The 26,993-nt window shown below is 51.2% G+C and overlaps 12 protein-coding genes across 12 annotated transcripts; 6 read left to right on the top strand and 6 right to left on the bottom strand.

Annotated features, from left to right (window-relative positions):
- Positions 1-1,019: 1,019 nt before the first annotated feature.
- On the top strand, positions 1,020-2,279 carry N7496_008277 (glycoside hydrolase family 28 protein; the record flags this gene model as incomplete). Its single annotated transcript, XM_056701196.1, has 3 exons — positions 1,020-1,244; positions 1,304-1,723; positions 1,821-2,279. The coding sequence occupies 3 exons, from the start codon at positions 1,020-1,022 to the stop codon at positions 2,277-2,279; spliced, it is 1,104 nt and encodes a 367-aa protein (XP_056553259.1).
- A 590-nt stretch (positions 2,280-2,869) lies between these two features.
- N7496_008276 (uncharacterized protein) lies at positions 2,870-3,824 on the top strand (the record flags this gene model as incomplete). The annotated part of the gene is made up of 2 exons (XM_056701195.1): positions 2,870-3,119; positions 3,256-3,824. The coding sequence occupies 2 exons, from the start codon at positions 2,870-2,872 to the stop codon at positions 3,822-3,824; spliced, it is 819 nt and encodes a 272-aa protein (XP_056553258.1).
- Positions 3,825-3,957: 133 nt separating this feature from the next.
- N7496_008275 (acyl--CoA ligase) lies at positions 3,958-5,787 on the bottom strand (the record flags this gene model as incomplete). Its single annotated transcript, XM_056701194.1, has 3 exons — positions 3,958-4,910; positions 4,970-5,605; positions 5,688-5,787. 3 exons carry the CDS (start codon positions 5,785-5,787, stop codon positions 3,958-3,960), a joined length of 1,689 nt encoding a protein of 562 aa, XP_056553257.1.
- Positions 5,788-7,020: 1,233 nt separating this feature from the next.
- Positions 7,021-8,040, bottom strand: N7496_008274 (40S ribosomal protein uS19; the record flags this gene model as incomplete). The annotated part of the gene is made up of 5 exons (XM_056701193.1): positions 7,021-7,090; positions 7,149-7,445; positions 7,662-7,719; positions 7,942-7,960; positions 8,023-8,040. 5 exons carry the CDS (start codon positions 8,038-8,040, stop codon positions 7,021-7,023), a joined length of 462 nt encoding a protein of 153 aa, XP_056553256.1.
- Positions 8,041-8,747: 707 nt separating this feature from the next.
- aspf8 (ribosomal protein P2) lies at positions 8,748-9,143 on the bottom strand (the record flags this gene model as incomplete). Its single annotated transcript, XM_056701192.1, has 2 exons — positions 8,748-8,918; positions 8,985-9,143. The coding sequence occupies 2 exons, from the start codon at positions 9,141-9,143 to the stop codon at positions 8,748-8,750; spliced, it is 330 nt and encodes a 109-aa protein (XP_056553255.1).
- A 654-nt stretch (positions 9,144-9,797) lies between these two features.
- N7496_008272 (uncharacterized protein) lies at positions 9,798-10,991 on the top strand (the record flags this gene model as incomplete). Its single annotated transcript, XM_056701191.1, has 2 exons — positions 9,798-9,803; positions 9,858-10,991. The coding sequence occupies 2 exons, from the start codon at positions 9,798-9,800 to the stop codon at positions 10,989-10,991; spliced, it is 1,140 nt and encodes a 379-aa protein (XP_056553254.1).
- Positions 10,992-11,398: 407 nt separating this feature from the next.
- N7496_008271 (ATP-dependent (S)-NAD(P)H-hydrate dehydratase) lies at positions 11,399-12,812 on the top strand (the record flags this gene model as incomplete). The annotated part of the gene is made up of 5 exons (XM_056701190.1): positions 11,399-11,562; positions 11,679-11,725; positions 11,784-11,794; positions 11,850-11,882; positions 11,937-12,812. 5 exons carry the CDS (start codon positions 11,399-11,401, stop codon positions 12,810-12,812), a joined length of 1,131 nt encoding a protein of 376 aa, XP_056553253.1.
- A 1,722-nt stretch (positions 12,813-14,534) lies between these two features.
- Positions 14,535-14,882, top strand: N7496_008270 (putative adhesin; the record flags this gene model as incomplete). The annotated part of the gene is made up of 1 exon (XM_056701189.1): positions 14,535-14,882. One exon carries the CDS (start codon positions 14,535-14,537, stop codon positions 14,880-14,882), a length of 348 nt encoding a protein of 115 aa, XP_056553252.1.
- Positions 14,883-15,308: 426 nt separating this feature from the next.
- N7496_008269 (DNA replication licensing factor MCM7) lies at positions 15,309-17,922 on the bottom strand (the record flags this gene model as incomplete). Its single annotated transcript, XM_056701188.1, has 4 exons — positions 15,309-15,377; positions 15,437-17,354; positions 17,414-17,547; positions 17,608-17,922. The coding sequence occupies 4 exons, from the start codon at positions 17,920-17,922 to the stop codon at positions 15,309-15,311; spliced, it is 2,436 nt and encodes an 811-aa protein (XP_056553251.1).
- Positions 17,923-18,356: 434 nt separating this feature from the next.
- On the top strand, positions 18,357-22,214 carry pex1 (AAA family ATPase peroxin 1; the record flags this gene model as incomplete). The annotated part of the gene is made up of 4 exons (XM_056701187.1): positions 18,357-18,467; positions 18,524-18,760; positions 18,829-18,907; positions 18,970-22,214. The coding sequence occupies 4 exons, from the start codon at positions 18,357-18,359 to the stop codon at positions 22,212-22,214; spliced, it is 3,672 nt and encodes a 1,223-aa protein (XP_056553250.1).
- Positions 22,215-22,855: 641 nt separating this feature from the next.
- N7496_008267 (uncharacterized protein) lies at positions 22,856-24,480 on the bottom strand (the record flags this gene model as incomplete). The annotated part of the gene is made up of 5 exons (XM_056701186.1): positions 22,856-22,939; positions 23,015-23,071; positions 23,136-23,507; positions 24,079-24,330; positions 24,391-24,480. The coding sequence occupies 5 exons, from the start codon at positions 24,478-24,480 to the stop codon at positions 22,856-22,858; spliced, it is 855 nt and encodes a 284-aa protein (XP_056553249.1).
- Positions 24,481-24,824: 344 nt separating this feature from the next.
- N7496_008266 (S-adenosylmethionine-dependent methyltransferase) lies at positions 24,825-26,538 on the bottom strand (the record flags this gene model as incomplete). Its single annotated transcript, XM_056701185.1, has 3 exons — positions 24,825-25,751; positions 25,820-26,116; positions 26,275-26,538. 3 exons carry the CDS (start codon positions 26,536-26,538, stop codon positions 24,825-24,827), a joined length of 1,488 nt encoding a protein of 495 aa, XP_056553248.1.
- Between the last annotated feature and the right edge of the window lie 455 nt (positions 26,539-26,993).

The following is a 26,993-nucleotide window of genomic DNA, read 5'->3' as shown; positions in this document are numbered from 1 at the left end:
ACCACCCGGTTGGGTCACATGATCACATGATATCGGCGTCTATGATCGCCGACGACATTCGATTATTTACGAGAAGCGCTTATGTATAGGGAAATACATACATAAGGGCTTGGCAAGTATTATACAGCTGTCGAATGTATCATTTTGGGTGATGCGGGAAGGATACCTAGTTAGGACTAGTGGCATGCCAGGTTTCGTGCCATGGCCCGATATCTTCGTGCCATGATCCTCATCCTTAATGTATGCCTCGAGGATGATTCTTGCAGGAGAATGAAGAGACGAGACCCCTGACTCGAGCATAGCCGCACAGCCATGCCATCATCCAATCCACATCCCACACCCTCACGACAGGCATGCAAGAGGTTGATGAGTCGAGCCAGTGCGGGACAAAAGTGAGACATTAAGCATCGCCTCACACGGGAACGGCGTGTCTAGCGCTTGGTCGAACTCCAGCAGCCAAGCCTCAATTGGCTTGCCAGTTGATTAATTTACGCTGAAACCAGAGGCCCCGACCGAGCCTTGACTTTACCCGACCTTACCCCGAGATTTCGGTCAAGGGTTCTACTGATCAACACTCGGGTTTTTCCTCCTGTCAGCATGCTGGCCAGATCCCAGCGGATTAGTCCCCATCATCACTAAACATCGGAGCAGACGGACTGCTCTAAAGATGGCGATGATGAACATGGTGGAGACATGTCACCGCTGCGATTGGTCTTTTGTACTTTGTATACGCTGATCATCGCCCACATTCAGGAACAAGGGGCTATCGTTGAGGGGTGGAATTATTTGTTCCAACGTTTCAAATTCATCCGTTAATATGGATGTAGAAAGTCCTGTCTATCACTGCCTGAATGATTCAACCTCCCTATATATCAAGATGGCGACGATTCCTTCGCTCGACTCTCTTCACAATTCAAGCCATTCTTTTCTTATTCCCTTTCTTTCCTTATCTTTGTTATTGAGCTAGTCTCATTCCCTACACTCTTTTACTTGTCCGGTGATCGAACAATTTCTTCAAAATGCGTTCCTCTATGATGTCCATGGTGGTTCTGGGCGCAGCTCTTGCATCTGCTGCCCCAACTCGCGTCTCTACCTTGGTCAAGCGTGCTTCCAGCTCTTGCACCTTCAACTCGGCCGCCAGTGCCAGCGCCAGCGCCAAGTCATGCTCGACCGTTGTGCTGGACAGCATTGAGGTTCCCGCCGGCGAGACCTTGGACCTTTCTGACCTTGCGTCTGGCACCAAGGTATGAAGAGCATGGACAGACTCTACACAAAAAAGATTCCTAATTCCTTTTGCTTATAGGTCATCTTCGAGGGCGAGACTACCTTCGGCTACGAGGAGTGGGATGGACCTCTCATTCGTATCTCAGGCTCCAACATCATCGTTGCCGGTACTTCCAACCACACCATCAATGGTGGAGGAGAGCGCTGGTGGGACGGCGAGGGGACCAATGGTGGAAAGACCAAGCCCAAGTTCTTTTATGCCCACGATCTGGATGATTCGACCATCACTGGCCTGAACGTCAAGAACACGCCCGTCCAGGCCTTTAGCGTTCAGTCGGATAACTTGATCCTAAACCGTATCACAATCGACAACTCGGACGGTGATGATAACGGCGGTCATAACACCGATGCCTTTGATGTTGGCGAGAGCAATGGCGTTACCATCAGTAATGCCGTTGTCAAGAACCAGGATGACTGCTTGGCCGTTAACTCTGGTACTGTAAGTAGTACCGCCGAAATCTTCCCTCTACATCCTCGCCCCAGGATACATCCTTCTTAAACCCATATAATGTGATACTAATCTCATTATCTTACAGAACATCGTCTTCACCGGTGGTACCTGCTCTGGCGGCCACGGACTCTCCATCGGCTCCGTGGGCGGGCGCGACGACAACACCGTCAGCAATGTTACAATCTCCCACTCAACCGTCTCCAACTCCGCCAACGGCATCCGCATCAAGACCATCTCCGGCGCCACCGGCAAAGTCTCGGGTGTAACCTTCAACAACATCCAGCTCTCTGGCATCACCGACTACGGCGTTGTCATTGAGCAGGACTACGAAAATGGCAGCCCGACCGGCACTCCCACTACCGGCGTCCCTATTACCGACCTGACTGTGAAGCAGGTTACTGGATCTGTTGAGAGCGATGCTACTCCGGTTTATATCCTGTGTGGCGATGGTAGCTGCTCGGACTGGACTTGGTCAAGTGTGGATGTCACTGGCGGGGAGTCGAGCTCTAAGTGTGAGAATGTGCCTTCTGGTGCTTCTTGCTAAGTGTATTATTAGTTGGGGGTGTTGGTGTTATACCTTGACGTATTCTTGGGAGTATATGGTTTCCCAGGGATGATACATACTCATTGAGGTATGACATATCAGCGCTTGAATTACTTGGCTCGCCTAGTTTGTAGAAAGATGTAAGGCTTGGAGCTTCTATGCTGTGATTGTAGGCAAGGTATTAATTGGCCTCCAGAAATAGAGATTTGTTTCTCATGCGAAAATTCTCAACACGGTTATTTCTCAAGCCTGTGGTATAAAGAAAGGTGGTCGGATGTGGAAGGTCTACATCTAACTAGTTTCTAGCAGTGGTTCAGATACGACTAATCAACGGAGTCAACCCCTAGTATTTTGTAGAATCATACATCTATAATCTTAATAATAGTACACCTAAACCTTCCAGTATTTCGTTCGATGAAATTTGTGGATGTACAAATCAGATAAACACAGCTCTCTGGCCCTATGACGCCATAGCTGCAGTCCCCGCAGCAGCTGAACAGCCTGAACAATCCACCCACACCACCATTGCCCTCTTCAACTACTCTATCCTCTCTTCAACCCCTCCAGAATTATATCATCATATCCCAAAAATGCAAGTCCTTCTTCTAGGCGGCCACGGCAAAGTTGCCCTCCACCTAACCCCCCTCCTACTAAACCGCGCCTGGAACGTAACCAGCGTGATACGCAACCCGGACCATGAAACGGAGATCCTAGCCCTCGGCAAGGGTCGAAAGGGCAATTTGAACGTCTTAATATCCAGCTTAGCCGATGTCAAGAGTGCCGCCGACGCTCAACAAATTCTCAACACCGTGATGCCCGATTATGTCGTTTGGTCTGCTGGTACGCTGCCCCTCACTCTCCCCGCATCCGCCATAGCCGGAATGGCGAGTCACTCCAAATATGAACATATACATCAATCCTATATCTACAATTCTATATTCAAGAGAGTAATTCACTAATAAACACCACTACACAGGTGCCGGCGGCAAAGGCGGCCCCACAAACACAATCGCCATCGACCAAGAAGCCGCCAAACACTTCATGACCGCATCCTTCGCCTCAACCAGCGTAACCAAATTCCTAATGGTCTCCTACCTCGGCAGCCGCAAGAACCAACCCCACTGGATGCCGGACGACCAATGGGCCGGCATCGTCCGCACAAACACCGAAATCCTACCTACCTATGCCAAAGCCAAGCAGGAGGCGGACGAATACATGACCGCGCTGGCATTCATGCGCAAGAAGGAACCTGCCGCGACGCGTCCGTTCCAGGCTATTAACCTGCGTCCGGGGATTCTGACTGATGAGCCTGCGACGAGGAAGGTGGAACTGGGTGTTACGCCGAAGGGGAGGGGGAGTGTGACGAGGGAGGATGTTGCTATTGTGGCGGATTTGTTGTTGGCGAGGGCTGATACGGAGGGGTGGATTGATCTTGTTAATGGGGAGGAGAAGGTTGAAGAAGCGGTTGAGAGAGTTGCCAAGGGGAAGATTGATGCTGTTGAGGGGGAGGATGTCGAGGGAATGGTGAAGAGGTTCTTCCCTTGATTTCGATGGTTGAGAGATTTAAAATATGGGAAATACGTTTCGGGAATACTATTTACTACCGTCCATATGAAGACATGTAAGATGCAGTCTATGAATTTGCGATTTGTATATGGTATATGTCAAACAAGTATATCTACAGTTTCGCCTTGGGGCCCTTGCCCACATCCTTGAATTGTTGCTTCAGCATGCGACGCAGGATCTTTCCGCTGGGGTTCTTGGGGATTGAATCCACAAACCGGACACCACCACGCAGACGCTTGTGGTGGGCAACCTTGCTGTCAAGCCATTTCACAATGTTGGCAGCTTCCTCTACCTCGGTGGCACCAGATGACTTGCTCTTTGCGCTTCGAACAACGCACGCCAGAGGCACTTCGGATCCGTGAGCCTCACTCTCAATGCCAATTACAGCAACGTCATCAATAGCCTCATTATCCACCAGAAGACCCTCCAGCTCGGCGGGTGGCACCTGGAAACCCTTGTACTTGATGAGCTCCTTGACACGATCCGTAATGTAGAAGTTACCCTTAGCATCTTGGTAACCGACGTCGCCAGTACGGAACCAGCCATCCTCCGTCAGACACTCCCGAGTAGCAGTGGGATTCTGGTGGTAACCCAAAAAGACATTAGGTCCACGTACGGAAAGCTCACCGACCTCGCCAGTGGCAACTTCACGAGGCTCCGAGCCATCCTCGGGCATGGTCATGTACTTGGCTTCCATATTGGGCATCAAGCGACCAACGGAACCAATGTACTCGCGCCAGTCCTCCCACCTCTGCGAGTGTGTGGTGGGACTGGTCTCGCTGAGACCGTAGCCCTGCTTGATTCCAACCTTGATGCGAGCGTACACGTTCTCGACCAGTTCTTGGGTAAGTGGTGCCGCACCAGAGTTCATCATGCGTAGGCTAGAGAGGTCGTACTTGTCGACCACGGGGTGCTTGCCTAATAGAAGCACTACCGGGGGCACGATATAACTGAATGTCACGCGGTAATTCTGTACGTGTGCGCACCACTTTTCGATGTCGAACTTGGCCATGACAATAAGGTGATAGCCCTTATATAAGGCTTGGGTGAGCAAGCAGGTCAATCCTATAAAACGTCTGTCAGAAAATAGCCGATATTGCGTAATTGACTCTTCGTAGACGTACCGTAAATGTGATAGAAAGGCAAGAATGCCAGAACGCGATCTCCCTTTCCATCAGGGCCTCCATTCCAACTCAAGTTCCCGCCCTCGCCAGTTACTTGCTGCAGAACATTGGCGACGATGTTCCTATGCGACAGCATGACACCCTTGGGCACGCCGGTAGTACCAGACGAGTAGACCAGGAAAGCCAGATCAGTTTCGGGGGTGATTTTTTGCCGACGATACCGGGTGGCACGGGAGATGTTTCGAACGGAGGTGAAGTGCTTGTACCGAGCATCTGGGTCCCGCTCATCGCCCAGCAGAATGATGTGATCTTCAGGGATGCCGACCTTCTTGGCGGCCGCCGTGGCCACGGACAGCACCGAAGCCTGGGTTGCAAGGGCCTTTGCGCCCGAGTTCTTCAGCTGGAAGGCGAGCTCGTCGACCGTGTAGGCCGGGTTGGCCGGAGAGATAATGCCGCCGGCCCAGAGGGTACCCCACATGAGCACCGGGGTATCGATGCTGTTGGGAGTGAAAAGGGCCAAGACATCACCCTTGCGCCAGTCATAGGTGGCCTTCAAACCCTTTCCAAACTCAAGAGAGGCATCCTTTAGGGACTGGTAAGTGTAGTGGCGCTTGGTGTCGGCATCCTGGTAGAGGACTATGACATGTCAGAATGGACGTGAATCTCCCCGCAAAGCGCCCGTTCATCAACTCGAAGAACATAAACTCAAATGACTCACTTTTATCATCAGGGAATGGCCTATCCTTGCGCTCAAATAGGAACGACCACAGGTCGACGCTCGGAATATCGACCGTTGGGTAGTTGGAAGAGACAGGCATATTGCGGGGGAAAGCCAAATGCCGATTCGTGGGTGCTGCCAAAGGTATACAAGGGCGAGGACTCAATCGACACGCGATAGACAAATGGTTTTGTAGACAGAAAAAACGTGAATCTGCAAAAGTAGGTACAAGCAGGGTATAAGAATGATTGCAGAAGAAAGGGTCAAGGGATGTTGGGGTTACTCCGCAGTCTCGGTTCTTGGGGGAGCGGGCAGCCTCGGCCCCCTCGTTACGAGTGGCCAATGATAACCGAAGGACTCGGACTTAACGGATTTCCTTCCACACTAAGCTTTGTGTTAGTGTTGAGGCTGACTCCTCTAACCGCTAATGATCGATCGCATGTATATGTATCATACATATAATGGACAAAAAAGACCATGATTGAGACATAAGACTCTACCTAGTGTATCGTGACGGGTCAGCGGCACCAGAAGGATAAATAATCAAACCTCGGCGCTGTCGGCGTTCCCAACGCTATGGTGGAGATGGGTCCGCAATATCTCCGACGGAGTAACGAGCCTTGCGTGATTGGTCTGATACCTATCATTGAGTGTGAATTGGTCTGCACAATAGGGCTTCTAACAAAGATCTAGATTCGTGGATTGTGTATAGATACTGTCTTAGGGGCGTCTACCTCCCGACGTCCAGATAGGAACACGAAATATATCCCTGGAACCAGAATATGCATTAAGGGAGTACAGATATATAGATATATATATATTTGTCGATGTAGTTGTAGCTTATGTCAATCATTATGGGAGTATCGTAGATGGACACTAAGAGACTTCGATAAGTGTATCCATAGCATAGATCGAGATCCATCTGTTCCGCGGAGTGCACCTCTGGATGTATACATAGGTGGTCCAGATGGAGCTCGAGAAGACGTCTTTGATCTACAACCTGTCTAAACTTACACCTCTACGAGACTCAAACTTGAAATAATCATATCGTAAATTGAACTCCTTTCCCTAGCACCCAAAAAAGCAACCAGGGACAAGAGGTCCTATCCATTTGCTCTGCCGAAGACCGACAAAGACTTTGAGAGGGGGCAAGTTCCCAAATGATTTTTTTTTCATGCCGACAAGCTCTTAAATTGAAATGGAAACAGCTGATCCGCTCTGGAAATACAAGCTGAATAAAAGGAATCCAGTTGGGACGATACTGGCTCCCATTTTTTCCGATCCAAGCACCATCTCCACCACACGCCACTCCAAGGGGAATCGTTCGAATCGTTTACTTCAGGGGAATGAAACGGGAAGAGTGGGTGGCACCGATACCGGGACGACCGTGCTTGACGGGCTTGCTGTGGTAGTTGTTAGCACTGCGTAGAGGCAAGTACGTGGAAGAGAGGAAATACGTACTAAGAGATAGAGAACTCAGCCAGGTAGTGGCCAACCATCTCAGGCTTGATCTCAACCTGGTTGAACTCCTTGCCGGAGTAGATACCGATGACGGAGCCGATCATCTCGGGGACAACGATCATGTCACGGAGGTGGGTCTTGACGAGGTCGGGCTTCTCGTTGGGCTTGGCCTCCTGCTTGGCCTTGCGGAGCTTCTTGATGAGACCCATGGGCTTGCGCTTCAGACCACGGTTGAAGCGTCTGCGGGCACGGGCGTGGACGACATCACGGAGCTGCTCGGAGGAGAGGTCGAGGAGCCTATTCAAGGGTTCAGTTAGACTGCGATTCCCTCCCCAGAAAAATTTCTCGATCCGCGATTTCTCTGCAGCGATGGCACCCAACACGCAAGCGACTCGTTGATTTATTCGTACGATCCAAGTAGACCGGTGAATTTGTCGTTGAATCCGAGACGTGCCAGGCGCATGCTGAAAGAGTTTTTTTCACGGACGGATAGAGTCGATGGATCAAACGTACTGGTCGAGGTCAATGCCGCGGTAAGAGAACTTGCGGAACTGTCTTCTCTTCTTGATCTCTGTTGGGCGAAAGTTCTGTCAGCGATCCGGTCTCTCGTTCGTGTGGCGTGTGTTGTGTATTTTCGTGTCCATCCCCCTGCGTCGAAGCCATCTGGTCCTCCCATCTCGAAAGTTGTTGTGGGGTTGTCGTTCCATAACATTCATTCCAAATTCTCCATGGCTTCACTCTTGTCACGGGCGGATAGGGGGTAAGGTGGGATAAAGATTGATTCACGACGTACCGGCAGCCTCCTCGGCGTTCTAAAAGAATTCTTGTTAGCATCACAGGTGTTGGGTTCAACATGGGAAATAGGGCGACTCACGTATTCGATGTCAGCCATTTTTGCGGTGTTTCCTTAGAGCTCGCTTTTCGAACGTATCTCGAAAAGCGAAGGAAGATGGGTTGTCGGGTGGGTTGTCGAGTCGCTGGACGGTCGCCCGGTACACTACGACTGGTGAGGTGGGCAGGGCTCGCCTAAGCGACGGGTAGGTCAAGCCCTAATACACTAGTCTATTTTGGGAAGATGGTACTGGGACTGTCACGTATGGTAATCTATTTCAAGGTACATAGGGAAGCATGCGTTTTCCTCATATTTCATAGTTATGAGAGGTTCTCTTGATTTATTTCAGAAGTAATAGAAATACCATATCGTAATGAAGCCCTGAACCCCAGAGATGCAAGATATCAAAGATATCAAAAGGGCCAGAAGATATCGTATCGAGCATTATGGATGCGATTTACGGACTGCAGACAAGGCAAGACTGATTGATAGATTTGTACGTTGCGCGCCTATGGTATCGAGTCCGCTCGAGAACCGGTTGAACGACTACGCCCTACGTATAAAGACCCATAGTGGAGGACAGAAGAATCTGTATTGGCTAGGAGCTTTTTACAGCTCATGTATGGAGAATTCGTAACTGCGTCAGAACAGCCTGAACAATGCACATTTGAGGAACCAGTCGCTGAAGGGTATTCGCAAACTGGCCATTCCATCCAGATGTCTGTTCCCCCAACTCGTCATTTTTGAGGCGCTTTTGAGGAAGGCATTTAGTCGAAGAGACCGAAGCCCATGTCCTCGTCGGACTCCTCCTTCTCCTCCTCCTTGGCGGCCTCGGGGGCAGCCTCGGCGGCACCACCAGCGGCAGCAGCGGCGGGGGCAGCGGCACCAGCACCACCGGAGGGAACGGAGGCGAGCTTGGCGGAACCCTCAGCGATCAGCTAGAATGATGAAGTCAGTACGTTGTCGTTATATATGAGTGTGGGGTCGTGGTGGGTGAAACTAACGTCCTGGAGGTTCTTGCCCTGGAGCTCAGCGACGACCTTCTCGAGGCGCTCGGAGTCAGCGTCAATGCCGACGGAGGAGAGGACCTCCTTGATGTCGGAGACGGAGGGGGACTCGTTGCCAGCGAGGGCGAGGAGGAGGTAAGCTGCGAGGTGCTTCATTTTGATTGACTATTCCCGAAGAAAAAAAATATTGATGTTAGCGTCGATGCCGAAATGCTGGATGCGAAAAGAAGTCGTTTTGTGCGCGAGCGCGTATTTCGAGGGAGAGAGGAGACAAGGTTGCAAGAGACATACCTTTGGTGGTCTGGTTAACGGGAACTGAGAAACAATCGATTTAACCGCGAATTGGGCGGAGACTGCAACGTCGAGTTCTGAAGATGGTTGAGGAACAAGAAGTAGCTGCGGGCCATCGAAATTGAGGGAAAAGTGCGCTGCGGCTCATGTGGCTGTGTTACCGCCCGGCAGAAAACCTAAGCGAGTGTGGCGCGTGTAAAGCTCACGTGATATATTGCCATCTCGGCGTGGTCATGCCCGGTTCTTTGATCTTCTATCCCCGCTCAACCACTCCTTGCCTCCTCGAGAACATCTGGAGCGCTTCTGCCTGTTGCGCCGTACCTTGTGGTACCCAGGTCGTTCTTTTCTCTACAAATACAGCACTACTGGCCCTCCGGCGACAGAACCATTCATGGTATCGCGTTCGGAGTCATGAAGCTACCCGGTCGAACGAACCATCAAGGGTAACCGGTACTTGTTGTTCTTTGAACTTCCAAAAGGCATATTTTCAAATAGTTTCTTCGCTTTCAAACCTCCAAAATGAGTGTAAGTCCCATGCTTTTCGATTTACTCGTGTCAGTTATCTAACTTTTCGAGTAGTTCCTCGATTCCGTTCTCTCGTCACTCGGGTCGGGCAAACCTGCCCAAGCCCCGCTATCTCAGCCTCCTGCGATCCCAGCCTCATCTTCAACAACGAAGAAAGATGACAGACCATTGCGAGTAGCGCCTCGCGCACCTCAGCCGGTGGGGAACACGGGCACCGGAATAAAGCGCAAGGCAGAGGATCAACTTTCTCGACCCGAGAGACGCGAGAGCCAACCAGCTAGTAAAGTCACCTCTACCAGGGCAGCAGCATCTTCTGCGACGCCCAAGATTATACCAAGAGGTGTATCATCGACTACGGTCAAGCCTGCTTCGCCGAAACCCGTTGCGAGGAGCAATACAGCACCTACGATCATAGCTCCGCCCGCGAGAACTGCACCTGCGAAACCACCAGTGGCAAAACCGGCAGTCACCAAACCAATGGTTTCTAGACCGGCCCCGGCATCAGCAACCGTATCCAAGCCAGCAGCAGCTAAGGCCGCACCAACTTCTTCCAAAGCACCACCAAAAGGCTCCTTCGCCGATCTCATGCAGCAAGCCAAGGCTATGCAAGACAAAGCTCCAGCCCAGTTGGGTATGCTCCGTCATCAGAAGGTACCGAAGGAAAGACTGAGCAAAGTGGAGCGCAAACGACGACTTGAGGAGGCCAAGGCACAAGAAAAAGCAGCACGTTCGGGGAAGCGTCCCGCGCCTGGCCCGGCCACGGCCACGGCCGCCACTGGCAAACCTACTGTCAAGCGACGCACGCCCGAGCCTCTCTCATACAAAGGCACAGCCAAGCCGTCCCAAACCCCCGAGCCGACGGCGTATCGGGGAACAGCCGGTCGGCAATCTCACCGAGGTACTGCTGAGCGTCGACCACATGGCAAACGTCGTATGGACGAATATCTGGCAACCGACGAAGAGGACGAAGGCGATTACGGCGACTATGGCGACTACGATGACCTTTATTCAGACGCCTCTTCTGACATGGAAGCTGGGTTTGATGACATGAGGGAAGAAGAAGATGCTGCCTTGCGATCCGCCCGGAAGGAAGATGAGGAAGAATTGCGACAGGAGGTGGCGGCAAAGAAGGAGAAGATGGAGCGCCAGAAGAAGCTGGCTGCTCTTGCATCCCGCAACAAGCGGTAATGTGATTATCTACATGCATCAACGGGTGGTTTTTCTACACTTTCATTTGTTTGGGGAGGGGGTTTTCAGGCCGAGCATTCTGAGCGTTTATCTTCGCGGTGTCTCTAGATGGGGAGCGTACAGTCCTTTCTTTCCATTCTTTCGTTTGTGAACACCATTATAGCGGGCGTCATACCAATACCAAATCTATTAGCATTCATTTTGTGTTTTGACTACCACCAGTTTGATGTAATGTTTTTGTCCAAGTTGTAGTCGTTGATCAAGTACTACACCCAACCCTGTCAGCGAGTGGCCCCACTTGGCGGTGACATCACCCGCTATCGCACGCTTTCCAGCCCTTCATATCCGAATATCACATCCCTCCATATCGCGAATTCGTCAGCTTTCCCCTACAGCGTGTATTCATAATGGAGTCTGTTCATCATGTATCAACGTCGTCGAAGATCCTGTTCGGCAAAGTCCGCAAGATGGTGCCGCCAATGCTCGAGAAATTTCATAAAGGTTTGTTGTCATACGTCCAGGGCTCTGCGATCAGCAACATCTCGGTCCCGAGGAGCTCTTCTGTGAGCAAGTAAGTAACAGATTGACAGGGCAGCTGGGACGTGTTGCAGTCATAGGAGGTTGCGCTGAGTATGTCCCCCCCCTTGATATGTATCGGAGGGGTTCCTGGACTAATCTCCATGAAAGCTATACCGGAGCTCCATACTTCTCTGCGATAGCATCAGCAAAGCTAGGTATGTCATTGAGTGACTCAATATTATCTCATAAGTCTGAACACTAACATGGCTCGAGGCTGTGATATGGTATGATAATATTAAATGCAGTACTTTGCTGAGCCCGAACACTGACACTTTCCAGAGTCATGTGCTCTGTGAGCGCTCTGCTGCACCGGTAAGTCCGGCTTCCCCCCTGATTGAAAGTACGACCCTAATTCTGTATGCCCAGGTTGTCAAAAGCTATTCTCCAAACTTGATGGTTCACCCAATACTGCCAAGCACCGACTCAGTCAAGGATCCCAATTCAATCAATGCACCCGAACTGGCGGGCCCTATTATCTCAATGCTCTCCCGTCTGCATTCACTGGTCATCGGACCAGGCCTCGGCCGTGACGGAGTCACGCTGAAAGTTGTCGCAGAAGTCATCAAGGAAGCACGATCACGGTCTATCCCATTCGTGCTGGACGCCGATGGGTTGCTTATTGTCACCGAAGATCCAGATTTGGTCAAAGGATACAAGGAGTGTATTCTGACACCGAATGTGGTCGAGTTTGGGCGCCTTGCAAAAGCACTGGGCATCGAAGTTAAGAGCCAGGCAGACATTGTTGGCGACAGCGACAAAACAAGCAAAGAGTCAGAAGCCTGTGAGCGGCTGTCGAGGGCTCTGGGTGGCGTGACTATTCTTCAAAAAGGACCGCATGATGTGATCTCCAACGGGGTCACCAGTATTATCTCGGATATCAAAGGTGGTCTGAAACGCAGCGGTGGTCAGGGAGATACCCTGACGGGCTCTTTGGGAACGATGCTGGCATGGAGAGAGGCTTACCACAATAAACTATGGGACTCGGGCGAGAAGGACAATGAGAAGGAGGCACAGAATAAGGAGGATGTACAGGCTGAGTTGGAGTCTGAGGACATGCGCATGTCCCCGACGACTACTCTGCTTCTTGCTGCCTGGGCGGGCAGCTGTATCACCCGAGAGTGCTCCCGAAGGGCGTTTGAGGCTAAGGGGCGGAGTATGCAGGCCAGCGACTTGACCGATGAGGTACATCCCAGCTTCCTACGACTGATTGGTGAGCCCGAAGGCTCCAAGACACATCTTTAGTCTGCTCCCACACTGTGGGGGTTGGCCTGGCCTGGTGTAGACCGCGCTTTTGGCACTCCTAGCTTATGGATCTAAGAAGACTTGCTACGGCCGCAAGGAGATGAATGAAGCGTCCCAAATAACAACACCGTGTCTAGAGAATCCTTCAAACTCGGCTTTTTTGACCCTGTAGATGACCCTGCTGACGGGGGCTGAATGCTGAAGAAGATCACTAACCTACAACCTATAGTGGTACCGTTGAAGGAACCATTCTCTCGTACGCCAAACCTATCAGCTAAGACCGGATATGTATGTACGTCTCATAGGTCGCGTAAAAGGCCCTGACCCAGATCTCATCTTATATCTCACCAGCAGCAAAACCCCCCAATATTCTATGCAAGCCCAACTGGGCCAGCTATAGCTTTGAGCGGTCAGCTCGTATACAGTCCTGCCATCCCCGTGGAACATTAACCCAGAAGCTCGGATTCCCACGCAGCAATAAGGCGTCCAATAGTTGCCGAGTACCGAGATGTCAGCATAAGATTTATGATGCTCGAATAATGGAGTCAGACGTGTCGATCGTGCTGTCATGCCATACTTAGCGGTATACCTCCATAGCCAGGCATGCTATTGGGCACAGAAAATACATTTAGAACAAGACCAACCATAATGATTAGAATGGATCCCGCCAGGGTCCGGAATTGGTAATTTAGAACGAAATGTAAGCCATTGAGGCAATTATTGCGGAGCCCCAGAGTACCGCTGCTGCCAAGCCGAACAATACCTAATGCGTTCCTCTTCCTTCGTGGTTCTTCTATCATCTATACCCAGCCTCCCTTGATCCATGGAAAAGAAGACAGATCTATGACAGCTTGAATGATGGTTATATCCAGCGTCCGGGCAAGCCCAAATAACAGTATAACCAATAGAATGAACTAAATACAGATCCAAAAACCACAAAGCTTCCCAAAAGCATAGACATTGGAGCGGTGTAAGCCGCCTCCGTGACAGGTCCAGTCTTTACCCTGCAAACCCAGTCTATATATAGGACATGGATGGATGAGTTGGAATCGGAACCCGATGGACATTTAGGGCTACTGGCGGGGGGGGGTTCCGAGCTGAGACATACACCTGCACCCCTTAGACACAAGATCCCTCGGGCATTCAACACATGGCGATGGAGCATTTCCAGAACGGGCACTAGTCGTGCGCCTCTCCGCTCTCCAGCTGGCAAGTCATCGACATCAGCTATCTCGACAAGCATTGGTGGTGTCTCGGGACCTTGTTCCAGATCTCGTATTCTCGCCACGCCCAAGCCCCGGTTCGGGCTGGCTCTGGCTTCCCCCGGCCTATCCGGGGCTGAAGAAGGCAGAAAGTCAATACTTGGATTTTTGCTATGGCAACGACGTTCTCGGGTTGAGTTCTCGTACTGAGACAGTCCTTGGCTGATGGCCTCGTGATATGCTGGTCGGCTTGGACAAAGAGGAAGAAGGATACCATGTCTCCCAATCTTCTGGTAAGATGGTTCTATTTCTGGGTACTACAGCCTGAGCTCATAAAGATCTAGGGTATGCTCCATACTATGTCCACAGTACCCTGGAATCAACTATAAAAGGTTGGCAATCTACCCCAGATATGGTGCCATCTCCGCATCAAATTAAACAATAGCCAAGCCAAACCATTATCTGATCTACTTCGATCATCATCCAATCGTTTATCAAGACATTTAAAAAGACACTCACCATGCAACTCACTACCCTGACTGCCTTCCTCGCTGCGGCCACTGTTGCTCTGGCCAACCCAGCACCCACTTGCGGTACTTGCAACCCCGTCTCTGGCCAGAACAGCTGTGACGTTACTACTTCGTGTATCAACACGGGCTCTGCCTTCCACTGTGCTTGCCGTGCCGGTTACAAGGCCTCCCAGAACAACAACAATATTCATTCTCAGTTCCGTCTCAACATGCCCAACTACGAGTTCCTAGTCTTCGTTCCCGAGAACACCGTTTGCGATACTCTGTGCGATAACCCATACGCTGCGCCTTCGGATCTGTGCAAGGAAGTGAAGAAGTGGAACTCGTGCGCTGTCTAAGATGCTCGCATGAAATCATCGAGTTGGTGGAAGAATATCTGGTACAATTTGGGGTTGCGGGTTAGAGCGAGACTGGAAGACGCTTCGCAGATTCTTAATGTACGGCCCACAAAGAATGATGGTTGCTCGGGGCCATTTAACGCGGCATGACACTCCTTTAGAATAATCAATGCCATCCTCTCTACACTACATTTCTTACACAGACGGGGACGAAACGATATAAGAGTAAAGTAAAACAGATTTGGGATTAACGATCATTTGATTGCCCAAACATATCATCAGAACCGGCTTCCTATTGCCTAACGAAGAAACACCTAAACACCCATGGCCCTAGACTCTACCGGGTCCACCGAATGTATCTTGAGATACGTAAAAAAGCCCAGTCGACCTTTGAGAAAAACGAATAAAAAGAATCAAACAACTGCATTAACCGTGCATCTCATCATCGCCGTCGAAGAATACCAGACGCGAACCGTTTCCAGCAATTTGCCAGACCTAGAAAATATAAAGTTAGCAGAGGCTCTAGAAATAATTGTGGGGATTCGAAGACGTACGTTCAATTCAGCATACTCGTGGAGGGTGGTGGTGAGTTGGTCTTCGGTGAAGCCCTTGGCCAGCACACGCTCACGAATACGTCTCACACTGAGGGCGTTGTCCTCATCATCACCAATAGCGGCAGCACCACTCTCCCGCAGAGTGCGGATCAGAGTGTAAATCTTGCTGCTGGGGGTGTGATCGGCACCAGACTCTCCGTCGTTGTAGAGAGAGGCCTTGCTGACTTCGATAAGGCGCAGTGCCTCGTCAACATCCTCACGAACAACCTCTTCGCTGAAGCGAAGGCGGGCAAGAGCCTGTGAGAGACGGACAATTCCAAGCAGGGTACGGGGGGTGACGTGGGAGAATTGCTGCTTGCGGGCCTCATCCTTCTTTTGACGCTTGCGCATGGCGACGTACGCACCAACCATGTAGTCGGAGACGTTGGTAGGAACGACTGGGCGGTAAGTACGGGCCTTGGCGATATACTGACGGACTTCGTGAGGAGTGAACATGACGCCGGCGTCTTCGGTCTCGGGGTGCTTGTTGTGCATGTGGACATAAGTGACATGGTTGGCCAGCTCCTCGTCCGTTTCCCGGGATGGGGAATCCAGGAGTAGGAACATGACATCGAAACGGGAGAGCAGAGCGGCGGGGAGGTTGATGTTCTCGACAGGCGAGATACGAGGGTTGTAGCGGCCATACAGCGGGTTGGCGGCGGCCAGGATCGAGGTGCGAGCATTCAGAGTGGTGGTGATGCCTGCCTTAGAAATGGAGATGGTCTGTTGCTCCATAACTTCGTGAATGGCGGTTCGGTCCGAGTCGTCCATCTTGTCAAACTCATCAATACAGCAGATACCGTTATCCGCAAGAACCAGGGCACCACCCTCCAGCATCATCTCATCAGTCACGGGGTCTCTCATCACTGCAGCAGTCAGACCGACACCACTGCTACCACGACCGGTAGTGTATACACCGCGAGGGGCAACCTTTGTAATGTATCGAAGCAGTTGGGATTTGGCAACACCAGGGTCACCCATCAAGCAAATATTGATGTCACCACGAATGTGCATACCGTCACCCATCTCCTTGGTGACACCACCAATCAGCAGAAGAAGCAGCGCCTTCTTCACATCAAGATGACCGAAAATCTCAGGGGCGATAGAGCGAGAGAGATACTCGTACATGTTGCCAGAGTTCATGTGCTGCTCGATCTTCTTCATGGTGCGGCTGTCCATGCCGATGTCATTGTAGGACTTCTTGTGTTGGGTGATGTGCTGAGCCTCCAGGTAAGTGTCGGTCAAAAGACCGGCACGGATGGCGCGGAAGCCAGTGTAGGGAGTAGGGAGGAAGATACCAGCAATATCAACGACATCACCGGGGTTCAATTGGCGAGTTTGAGCTCCATGGCAGTGAACAGTCAGGGTGCGGGGAATGTGGCCCACAGGCACCTGGTCGGCCATCTCCTGGATCTTGACCTCCTGGAAAGGAACGAACTTGGAAGCACGAGTCGACAGGAACAGCTGGCCCTTGGTGTTGTTCTTCTTACAGTCCTCCGACAGACACTCGGACAGGGGCATGAACTGCTTCGTAGTGATGGGCTGGAAAACTTCACAGCCGCAGACGTCGCAAGTGTAGGCGTTGATCTGAACGGCGGGTTTGACGTCCGAGACACGAGTTGTGATGCCACGGACAGTGATCAGGCTACCAAGATGCTCTCCGCGCACATTTCGGACAGCAAGCGCCTTGCCGGCACGGTCGCTGCTGGAACCGGAGGGTGTGAGAGGCTTGAAGTTGAGGGTGTATCGTCGAGTCAGCTCTGGTGGGAAGAGGGACGCAGCGGGGGCGGCATCCATATCGGCCTCTGCCTGCATTTCTTGAGTCTCGTTGCGCTTCTCACGCTGGGACATGATTACGTCCAGCACGTCGTCCTTGAATCTACGTTTAATTAGCTCAAACTCCCCGTTGTGTCATACCACAGGCAATTGTAAACGTACGTGATCTCCTTGGTCTCCTTGGGCATGACCGCATCCACAGCTTGCGAAAAGACATCGATGTACCGCTTAGTATTCTTCTGGATGGATTCGACCAGCTTCAGATTCTGCTGCTCCTCGGGAAGAGCGTTCTCGAACTATAGATAACCCTTGTTAGCGACAAAAGGGAGAGAGACAGAATTTTCATCTCGACTCACAATGTTCAAGTCGTCAAGCTCAATGACAATATTCGAGGCATCCCGATTGGCGATATCCTGCAGAATCTGCATATACTTGAGCTTTGGCTCCTTGCGCCTCCTTGCGCCTCGAGTCTCTGCGCCCTCGTCGTCAACATCGTCCATGAAGTCGTATTCATCGCTGGTGCGGTTTCCGTCGATGTTCAGATCCTCCATCGCCTCGGTCGCAGCAGCTTCCGAGGACGACTGGAGGGTTTTGAAATGCTGAAGGAAATCCTTGAAGCCATCCAATTGCGCGGCATAGTCAACCGGCGCTTGGTATTGAAGCAAAGCCATGGCTGAATGGGATGGGGTGCGCTCAAATTGGCAGAAGTGAACGCAAAGTGGTTTGGAAAGTGGGTTCCCGCGAGGAAGAAAGGGCCAAGCTAGGACTGCCCCCTTCAGAGACCTCAGCCGCTGGGCAAAACGAGACGCGAACGCGAAAAGACGCGCCAAATATGCACTAACCACTTTGGGGAGTAGTTCGTGTTCCACGTGTAGCTCACCCTCGGATAATCACATTCTCCGTCTTTCCGGGTCACCCTCCGAAAGCGCGGGAAAGTCCGTCCGGCACAGGTCACCTGACAGTTCACTTTGCCTCGGTTGGCCGGACTTGCTGGGTGGCCGACGGGTGTGGAGAGAGACAGAGTCCGGGGAGTCTGTGACCGAACATCCCACCCTCCTACTCTCTGTTTCCTGTGCTTCTCACATCTAAATTTGCGCCCTTAATCATGGCGCCCAAGAAGCCCACTACGACGGCAGAAGTCGCTCTTGTTCCCCTCAAGAACTGCCTCGTCAATCTACCACCATCACTCGTCGCCTTGCTGGTCAATGCCAATACGGTTAGTTACCGAGCTCGGTCGTGTGATATACCTTCAGCTAATGTCTCCTGCCACAGCCTGCGCAAAATGTCATCATTGAACTGCAGTACAAGTCTCCCTCTGGCAAGGCCAATGGGGCGCCGCCACAGCGATCATGCTTCTTGGGCTGGACGGGCATGCCGAGCAAGCGGAAGCTTGCGCCGGTCGTTGGCCGGGAAGGCATGAGCGGCGGCTTCTCTAGAGAACAGGAGATTTCTACCGTCGAGTTGGATACTACATTCGGACGACTTCTTGGTCTGACTGAAGGGCAAAAGGTGTGTCATTCTTCCCCGCGGCATACGCCGTGCTCCACGTGGGGTAATGGAGGGCTGACTCCTTACAGGTCGGAATACTTGTACACCTTGATCCACCCGTCGCGCATACAATCAACATCGAGCCATTAACACCGGAAGACTGGGAGAGTATGTTTAGGGTCTTATCAAGCCAAATCGGACGATTGACTGACTGACTTATCTCCAATTAGTTATTGAGCTCCATGCCACATTCTTGGAACTCAACCTCCTCTCCCAGATCCGCGCGCTGCCTAACCCATCATATAATGCAGCGCAATCCGAGCATATTCACCCGCTCGCATTGCACCTTTCACCTACTTCGACCGCTAACATTGTCGTCACTTCCCTTACACCCGCCCCGGACGCCACTTCTCCGTTCGCGAAGATAGCACCAGATGCCGAAGTGATCGTTGCTCCCAAAGTCCGATCAAAACCTGGAAAGTCACCTCGAGGAGACAGCCGCAGCAATGCCGGTAGTAGCAGAAAGAGCACTGGTGGCCGCAGTTCCGGTAGCACGGTTCGCCCCAAGAGTAGCCGGTCTGACTCCAGAGGCGCCTTGTATTTGCGCGGGGTGGAACGGTTAGCGGCCGATCAATACTTTGACCCAGAAATGGAGGACGACGAGAATGAGGGATTCCGAGTCTGGGTTGACCCCGAATTGTTGGCTTCCAATGAGCTACGGGCCGCCAGCTGGGCGTGCGTGTCCATTGTTCAGCCCGCTGGACTCAAGCCTCCCGTGGATCCTCAACAGCAACTTGCTCAACAAGAACAACAAAAGTCCAATGAAGGGGGCTCTCCCACAACCAAGCTAGTAGCTAAGCTGTTGCCGTGGGAAGAGGCACCCGACAGCAAGCATGTGGCAATTTCGACTTTGCTGTGCAGTTCGCTTGGTGCTGAGAACATGGTGGGTGGAATCGTTCGTGTTGAGGCCGCTCCCCCGCAGCTTCATAGATCGGCGGTCAAGACACTCAAGCTGTATCCGTTTATGACAGATTCATCCAAGAAGAAGGATGGTCTGAAATTTGGTGCCGACACGGCCGCTTCTCGGGATGCCCTAGCCGAGCGTCTCAAGGTCATTTATGGCAGCACCGGTTCTGATATTGGCCTGTTCTCGGGACCTTTGACTGATGGAATGATTCTTCCTAAAGTCGAAAATCATCCTTCAGTCTCGTCATTTGACGGTGCTATTCTCCGCTTTGACCCTCCCCTGAAGGCTGGTCCCGAAGAGACCAAGACGATGTTCGGGTGGCTTCTAGGCTCAGAGGCTAAACTGAACCTTGAGGTGCAAGCCGAGGTACCTAAGCCGTCCGATGCAGGCTCATCTGCATTGCCTTCCGATGACTCAGTTCCTGATACAGTCCCCCAACTGGTGGGTATTGACTCCATCATCTCCCAGTCGCTCACAAACTTGACAAAGTCTTCGTCTATTTTGTTGACTGGCGGGCTTGGAGCTGGAAAGACCGCTCTAACCCACCTGTTGGCTCATCGTTTGCGCAAGGATCACCTCTTCAACGTCAAATACTTTTCTTGCCGCAAGCTTGTCACGGACGAGACCCGAATCTCCAACATCAAAGAGGTTCTGAACCGCCTCTTCATGTCTGCCTCCTGGTGTGCTCGTCTTGGTGGCCAAGCTGTTGTTATTCTTGACGATCTTGACAAGCTCTGCCCTGTGGAGACGGAGATGCAGGTTGGAAATGACAACGGCCGCAGCCGTCAGAATAGTGAAGTCATTTGCTCCATGGTTCGGGAATACTGTTCCATGAACTCTTCTGTCGTCTTGCTTGCCACGGCCCAGGCCAAGGAGTCCCTGAACAATGTCATTATTGGCGGTCATGTTGTCCGTGAAATTATCAATATGCGAGCCCCAGATAAGGAGGGGCGCCGAAAGGTCTTGGAGAAGCTGACTAGCCAAGACAAGCCTCACGAGTCGTTGAATGGCCACGTACGGTCAACCAGCTCTTCTACCCAAAACACTCAAGACTCGTGGCTGGATCCATCAAACCCTGGAAGTCGGCCCAGCTCCTCTGGTGGCGACGGGTTCGTCCTCAGCAGAGATATCGATTTCCTTGAGCTTGCTGGAAAGACCGACGGATATGCGCCTGGTGACCTGGTGCTGTTGGTTGCTCGTGCGCGCAATGAAGCACTGATTCGCTCTGTTTCTGACCTAGCTTCCGAGTCCAAGATGATCACTCTTGGGACCGAAGACTTTGATAGTGCACTAAAGGGGTTCACACCAGCTTCTCTTCGCAACGTTACCCTGACCTCGTCCTCGACCACCTTCTCTGCGATTGGTGGTCTGTTTGAGACTCGCAAGATGCTGTTGGAGACACTGCAATACCCAACCAAGTATGCACCGATCTTTGCACAGTGCCCATTGCGACTTCGCTCTGGTCTGCTCTTGTACGGCTACCCTGGTTGTGGTAAGACACTTCTTGCGAGTGCCGTTGCAGGCGAGTGCGGCCTGAACTTTATCAGTGTGAAGGGTCCTGAGATTCTGAACAAGTATATCGGTGCCAGTGAGAAGAGCGTTCGTGATCTTTTCGAGCGCGCTCAAGCTGCTCGTCCTTGCATTCTATTCTTCGATGAGTTTGACAGTATTGCACCAAAGCGTGGCCATGACTCGACAGGTGTTACCGATCGCGTTGTCAACCAGCTTCTGACACAGATGGATGGTGCCGAAGGTCTCTCCGGTGTATATGTGCTGGCCGCAACATCGCGACCTGATCTTATTGACCCGGCACTTTTGCGTCCTGGTCGTTTAGACAAGTCTTTGCTCTGTGACATGCCTGCACATGCTGACCGTCTCGACATTATTCGAGCTGTGAGTGAGAAGCTCAAGATGAATGACGAGGTTCGTTCTCGTTTGGATGAGATCGCTGCTCGGACCGAGGGCCTCTCCGGTGCTGATCTCCAGGCCGTCGTATATAACGCTCATCTGGAAGCTGTGCACGACGCTCTTGGTGACGCCTCCAGCGGCGAAAAGGCTGGTGCAAAGTCCAGCGCAGCGAAGAGCTCATCGGTCAGCACCTCGACCCGTTCCTTCATCCAGTTCCTCTACTCGTCGTCCGAGGAAGCTTCTGGATCAGTTTCTTTGCCTCCTCCAGCTGTTGTTGCCGCTAAGCTGGATGCCATCAAGAATGCCCGTCGTCGCCAGCGCCAGCTTGAGAACGGCTCGGCCGCTGCCGGCTCTACCCCTGCACCTGCAGCCGCGCCTGTGACAAACGGCACTGATGCCGATGCTGATGGTCTGCGGGATGATATTATCGTCCGGTGGGAGCACATCGAGCGCTCCCTGGGCTCCACCCGTCCCTCTCTGAGTCCAGCCGAGCGTAGACGTTTCCAGGGTATTTACCGGGAATTCGTTGTCGGTCGTAATGGAGAGATGCCTAACGGTGAAGCTGCTAATGAGATTGGTGGCCGATCAAGCCTGATGTGATTGTTGCTACGAGGGGGTTCTCTTGGATTTTCTTGTACATTGTATATATACACCTTTCGCATTCTTATAGTTGTCTCTATCTTGCTGTATTTATTGATGCCCAGACGCAGAATCATACTCACAATCTGTGGTTTCTGTACTCATCCATGACTTCGCTTCTGAAAGAAGTTTTTCAACGGCTGATCGCATGATCGGGTACCCACTATGTATAGAACACAGTAATGAGTACAAACTCTGTGCCTGCCCGGGCCTACGTGCTGTTCCATCCGTTCCTGGACGTTGTCAGATCACGTGAACTCCTAGCCCTCATTACTCTTATTGATAGCTGATGGGAGATATCCCTCGATCAGTGCCTAACAATATCATAACCAAGATTACAGGAGATTACGATTGCTGGCATGGAGGTAACGAAGAACAGACGAAAAGAACGAGATGGTAATAACGAATGTGACCATATATGAGATCACGGTCACCACAATCGCGATATCTTGAATCGCGATTGCAGAAAGAAACACGAACAAAAAAAAAAAAAAAGAGCCTAGGGACTCCAGAACTCCAGAAGAAAGTAACACCGAACCCGAGTAATCATACACTTTTCTCCCCAGGTTTGTTGTGACCTTATGGTCGAGCTCCGTACCAGCTCAGACCTGGTCCTTGCCACGCTTCCGACCAGCCCAGCTAGTCATCTTGTCACGGAGACTGTTAAACGCCTCCTTTGAAGACCCCTGTACACAAGAACCAGTTAGTACTGAGCTTTAGAAGGGCAAATAAAGAATACGACAGGATATTTCCAAACTTACACGCAAAGCCTTCACACTAGCCACCCAAGTTCGGGTGCGAACGATCTTCTTCCAGACCTATAAACCTCTCAGTATCACGTCGAATAGAGATCAGCCGAAACGAATTTCTCAATCATCTTACCGTCAGTCTGCTCTGCGGCAGCTCCTCTGGCACTTCTGATGATCTTTCATCGGAAAGAAGGTCGTTGTTGTCACCCACTATGTTGAATAGTGGGTCGTTCATGAAGGCCCAGGGGAGCACGTCTGGGTGCGAGACGCGGAAATTGGCCAGGGCGTCTCGTGCCGCTTCGGCCCCCTGAAGCCAAGAAAGGATCGACTGGTTTGTCTTGTAGTATCCCTCTTCCCAGTCGAAGAAGAGGGGGCAGGGCAAGTTCTCGTCTTCGAGTTCGTTGCGAGGAGGCATGGTGGTGCGTCGTGGTAGGGGAGGAGTGCGTGGAGGTTGAGATGGTGGGGGGAGAAGAAGAGAGTAGGGAGTGGATTTGGCCGGGGAAATCTTGTGGACACGACCGGACTTGCCTTATGGCGACGCACTATATAAGCTGCCCCGCCTCACCTGGGACTATACAGGTAATCTACTCTTTACTTTTACTCGGAAACACAGCCTGAAGGCTCCAAAGATGCTTCAATTTTGGTAGGAGCCTTATGATTTTTGTCTCCACCATCCACCTCTCCGCAGGCTACCTCTAATCAAACACTCTCCAATTTCATCACTCCTCTTCAATCCCTGGGCCAGGCCATTCATTCATCCTTCCTCACTCCAACAACAGACCATCAAAACCAGGTCAGCTTAGACAACCACCGTAGACGCTGCTTCTTTCTTTCTTGGAACAACACTGGAAGGCCATCGGCGCAGGGCGACCACCAAGTCACGCCGTGGAAAAAGGCACATTCGATGCACAGGCATCGAACGTATCCAGATTCCTCCCCGCACTGACAGCCCTCGCAGTGGACGTACGGCCACAGATCGTAGTGTGGCATGAGCTGTACATACCCAGATTCTTGATTAGATGTCGGCCATGCATTTACACCCGGAAAATAAAAGCGATATAATTATTCGAACTCACGCGCATATTGCTCGAACCCCTTCGATTCCAGTCGCTCACGATGATAATTGGCAACATCTCGGTGCGTCCATGCCGCATCCAAAGCGGGGGACTTGTTGCTTCGGGACGTGGCCAGCGTAAGTTTGTGTCGAACAAATTATTGAGTGGGCTGTCTTCGGTCCGAGGACCGACGATGCGGCGGTGCAGGTCGCCAGCGACCTGCTTCGCTTTGTGAAGACCTTTGCGGATACAGCTCTTCAGCTTTTTAGCGGTCTGTGTTCCGGTTAGTCGGTGAGGTCTGAATAACATGGTTCATTTGGTGAGATGACTTACTTTCATAGTCATCTTTTCTGCCCCTGGGGCTACGGCGTTGAGGAGGAGGAGGAGGAGATCGGGTCCATAGACACCAAGGTGTTTGAACATGTGCGGTGAGGACGATGAGGGAAGTATTTAAGTCCACGAGAGCTATGGGGTACGATGTTCTATGTGGTGTAGAAGGCAGTATTATCATGGTGAAGGCTCCAGTCGGAAGTCAACGAGATAGAAGAAGCGGGTCCATCTGAAAGAGGTGCCTCACGATATCTCGTCAAACAAACAATCTCAAGGTGCCGCAACTGCCTGGGGCCTACCTTAGGTATCAATCGTGGACACGGTTGGAACGAGAAGCAAACATCTAGATTCTAGAAGAACAGTCCATTCAATAAACCACGTAGGCAGAAATGGGGAGTGTCGAGCATCATGAGAAAAAAAATATACAATCTAATTCATTATTCCTTGTCTAATGCTACCTGAACCAGTCTCTCCAACTTTTTCCACTCGGCACTAACAATAGCTTTAGAGGTACTAGGATCCATGCCATTTGCCTTGAATTCATTATGAACTTGCGCAAAATTAGCCCCAACAAGTCTCTTGAAGCTAGGAACCGTGCAGCTCTCCAACTGCCGACTGGCGAGATCAGCAAGGATATACCACAAGACGTAGTGGAAGTTCAGTTCCGATTCCCGTATCAGAGTAGCTTCCTTTGAGTTACTCTCAAATCCCTCTTGAGAGAGATAGATGGCCAGCTTAGCTAGGATCCAACCGTGGAGTTGGCGGATCGGATGCGCAGGGTTGAAGAGGACGGGATCGATGCGGAGGTATCTGATGGCGGCGTGGAGGAAGGCTTTGCTGAAGTTGTTGACGGATAGGAGGGAGATGATGAGTTGGTCACGTAGGGAGGCGTATGGTTGTCGGGTTAGGGGCCAATTGGATGTCTGCTTAAGGATGCGCATGGCGGATTCGAGTTTCTTGATTTCCTCTTCGGGTTTGCCGTCGGATCTGGATGCTTCTTGCATGAGCTCCAAGGCTTCTTTTTCGGCCGTCTCGAGGGTGGACATGTCCTTGGGAGTTTGGGAGAATTTGTTTTCGGGGGTGTCGGTTCCCTTTGCACACTTGGTGCACTTGCAGTCGAAAAAGTATCGTTCGGACAGCTCCTTGCGGCGGACTTCGTTGGGGGTTGTTGTGTCGATGTAGGAGATGAAGATTTGTTCATCCTTTTTGATGGGTCGAATGGCTTTGATGTAGAGTTCCTCTCCGTCAAATCCAACTGTGGCATTGTAGTCGCAGCTGTGGTTGATCAGAGCAGCGTATGGATGCAAGTAGAGTCCAATACGGTCATACATGGCCGTAGTCAGATTGAACGAGTTGAGATCCAACTATATGAATATGTTAGATCTGCATATCAAGAATAAAAAATCAGAGACATAACCAACGGGAGACTTACTCTTGCCGCATAGGCCATGATAGCTTCTTGAGACATATCCGTCTCCGAGTAACTCTTGACTGCTTTGGACGTGAGATTGATCCTGTCCAGATGAGCCTGGATTTCCTGGATGTCTTGGATATGAGTCTCAAGATTTGTAAAGACTCCAAGCTCCTGGGTATTATATTTCCCCTTCCAGGTACGAAGAACCATCCGTAGAAGGGCCCGTCCATTATTGGGTAGCACTTGGGGCTTGAGTCGTTGGAAAACAGCACATTCCAAAGAATGGGCAAATTTCCAGTCTTTGGCTTGACATGTCTGTTCGAGAGTTAGCAAAAAAATCCGGAATATGTTGGGCAAGTCATTCGATGAGGTGTATGGGAGTTCAAGGACAACAAATGATAGATAGATCGACACCTGATCATCCTCTCCATAAACAAAACCCCAAAACACAAAAAAAAAAATTCTAAACTCACCCGATCACAATACTTAACAACCCGACACCCAGTACAAGCCTTCAACTCCGTCCCAGCCTCCATCTGCCTCTTCCCAAAACAAGCGGAACAAGTATCATCCAGTCGCGGCGAGTCCAGAACCGCCACGAAGGGCACTTTAGCATGCACGACATCCTCTCCAATTTTGATATCCGCGGTAGCAAAGAGGCCATTGCCCATGCCATTTGGGGCAGGACCAGGGACTGTCTTTGTCGTCACCAAGGGTAGGGGATTTTGGGAGGACATGTTGTGGTGATCTTTGTTGAATGGTTTGGGCATTCAGATGCATGAGCGGGAGGATCTGATTATGTGCTTAGTCATCGGTGTCTTGGCGGGTTTTCGATGGATTCCGACTGTGGAGGTAACCTCACAGCTGCAAGCATGAGCAGAAGATGAGAACGAAATTACAAAAAGCTGATTGAAATACGATAAAGCTGGATGATGCACATTTATGAGAAATTGCTAATTGAATACAATTACAAAGCAGAAAAATCGAAGAAGAAACAAATATTTCTTTTGTCGCTGAAACACACAATCGACTACATAAACCCAGGACATATAGTAAACAGGACAAGCAGACCCAATTCTTGTCAGGCAGATACATTTAGGACCCATCACAAAACAACATAGCAACTGAAGAAGCCTCTGTGTTCCCACCTTGTTTCGCCGCAGGGGATAAGCCAGACAGATAAAAAAAAAGG

Source organism: Penicillium cataractarum (genome assembly GCF_028827025.1).
Source record: "Penicillium cataractarum strain IBT 29864 chromosome Unknown utg000007l, whole genome shotgun sequence".
NCBI lineage: Eukaryota > Fungi > Ascomycota > Eurotiomycetes > Eurotiales > Aspergillaceae > Penicillium > Penicillium cataractarum.
Note: the sequence above shows the minus strand (reverse complement) of the source record. Positions and strands in the feature narration are given on the sequence as shown.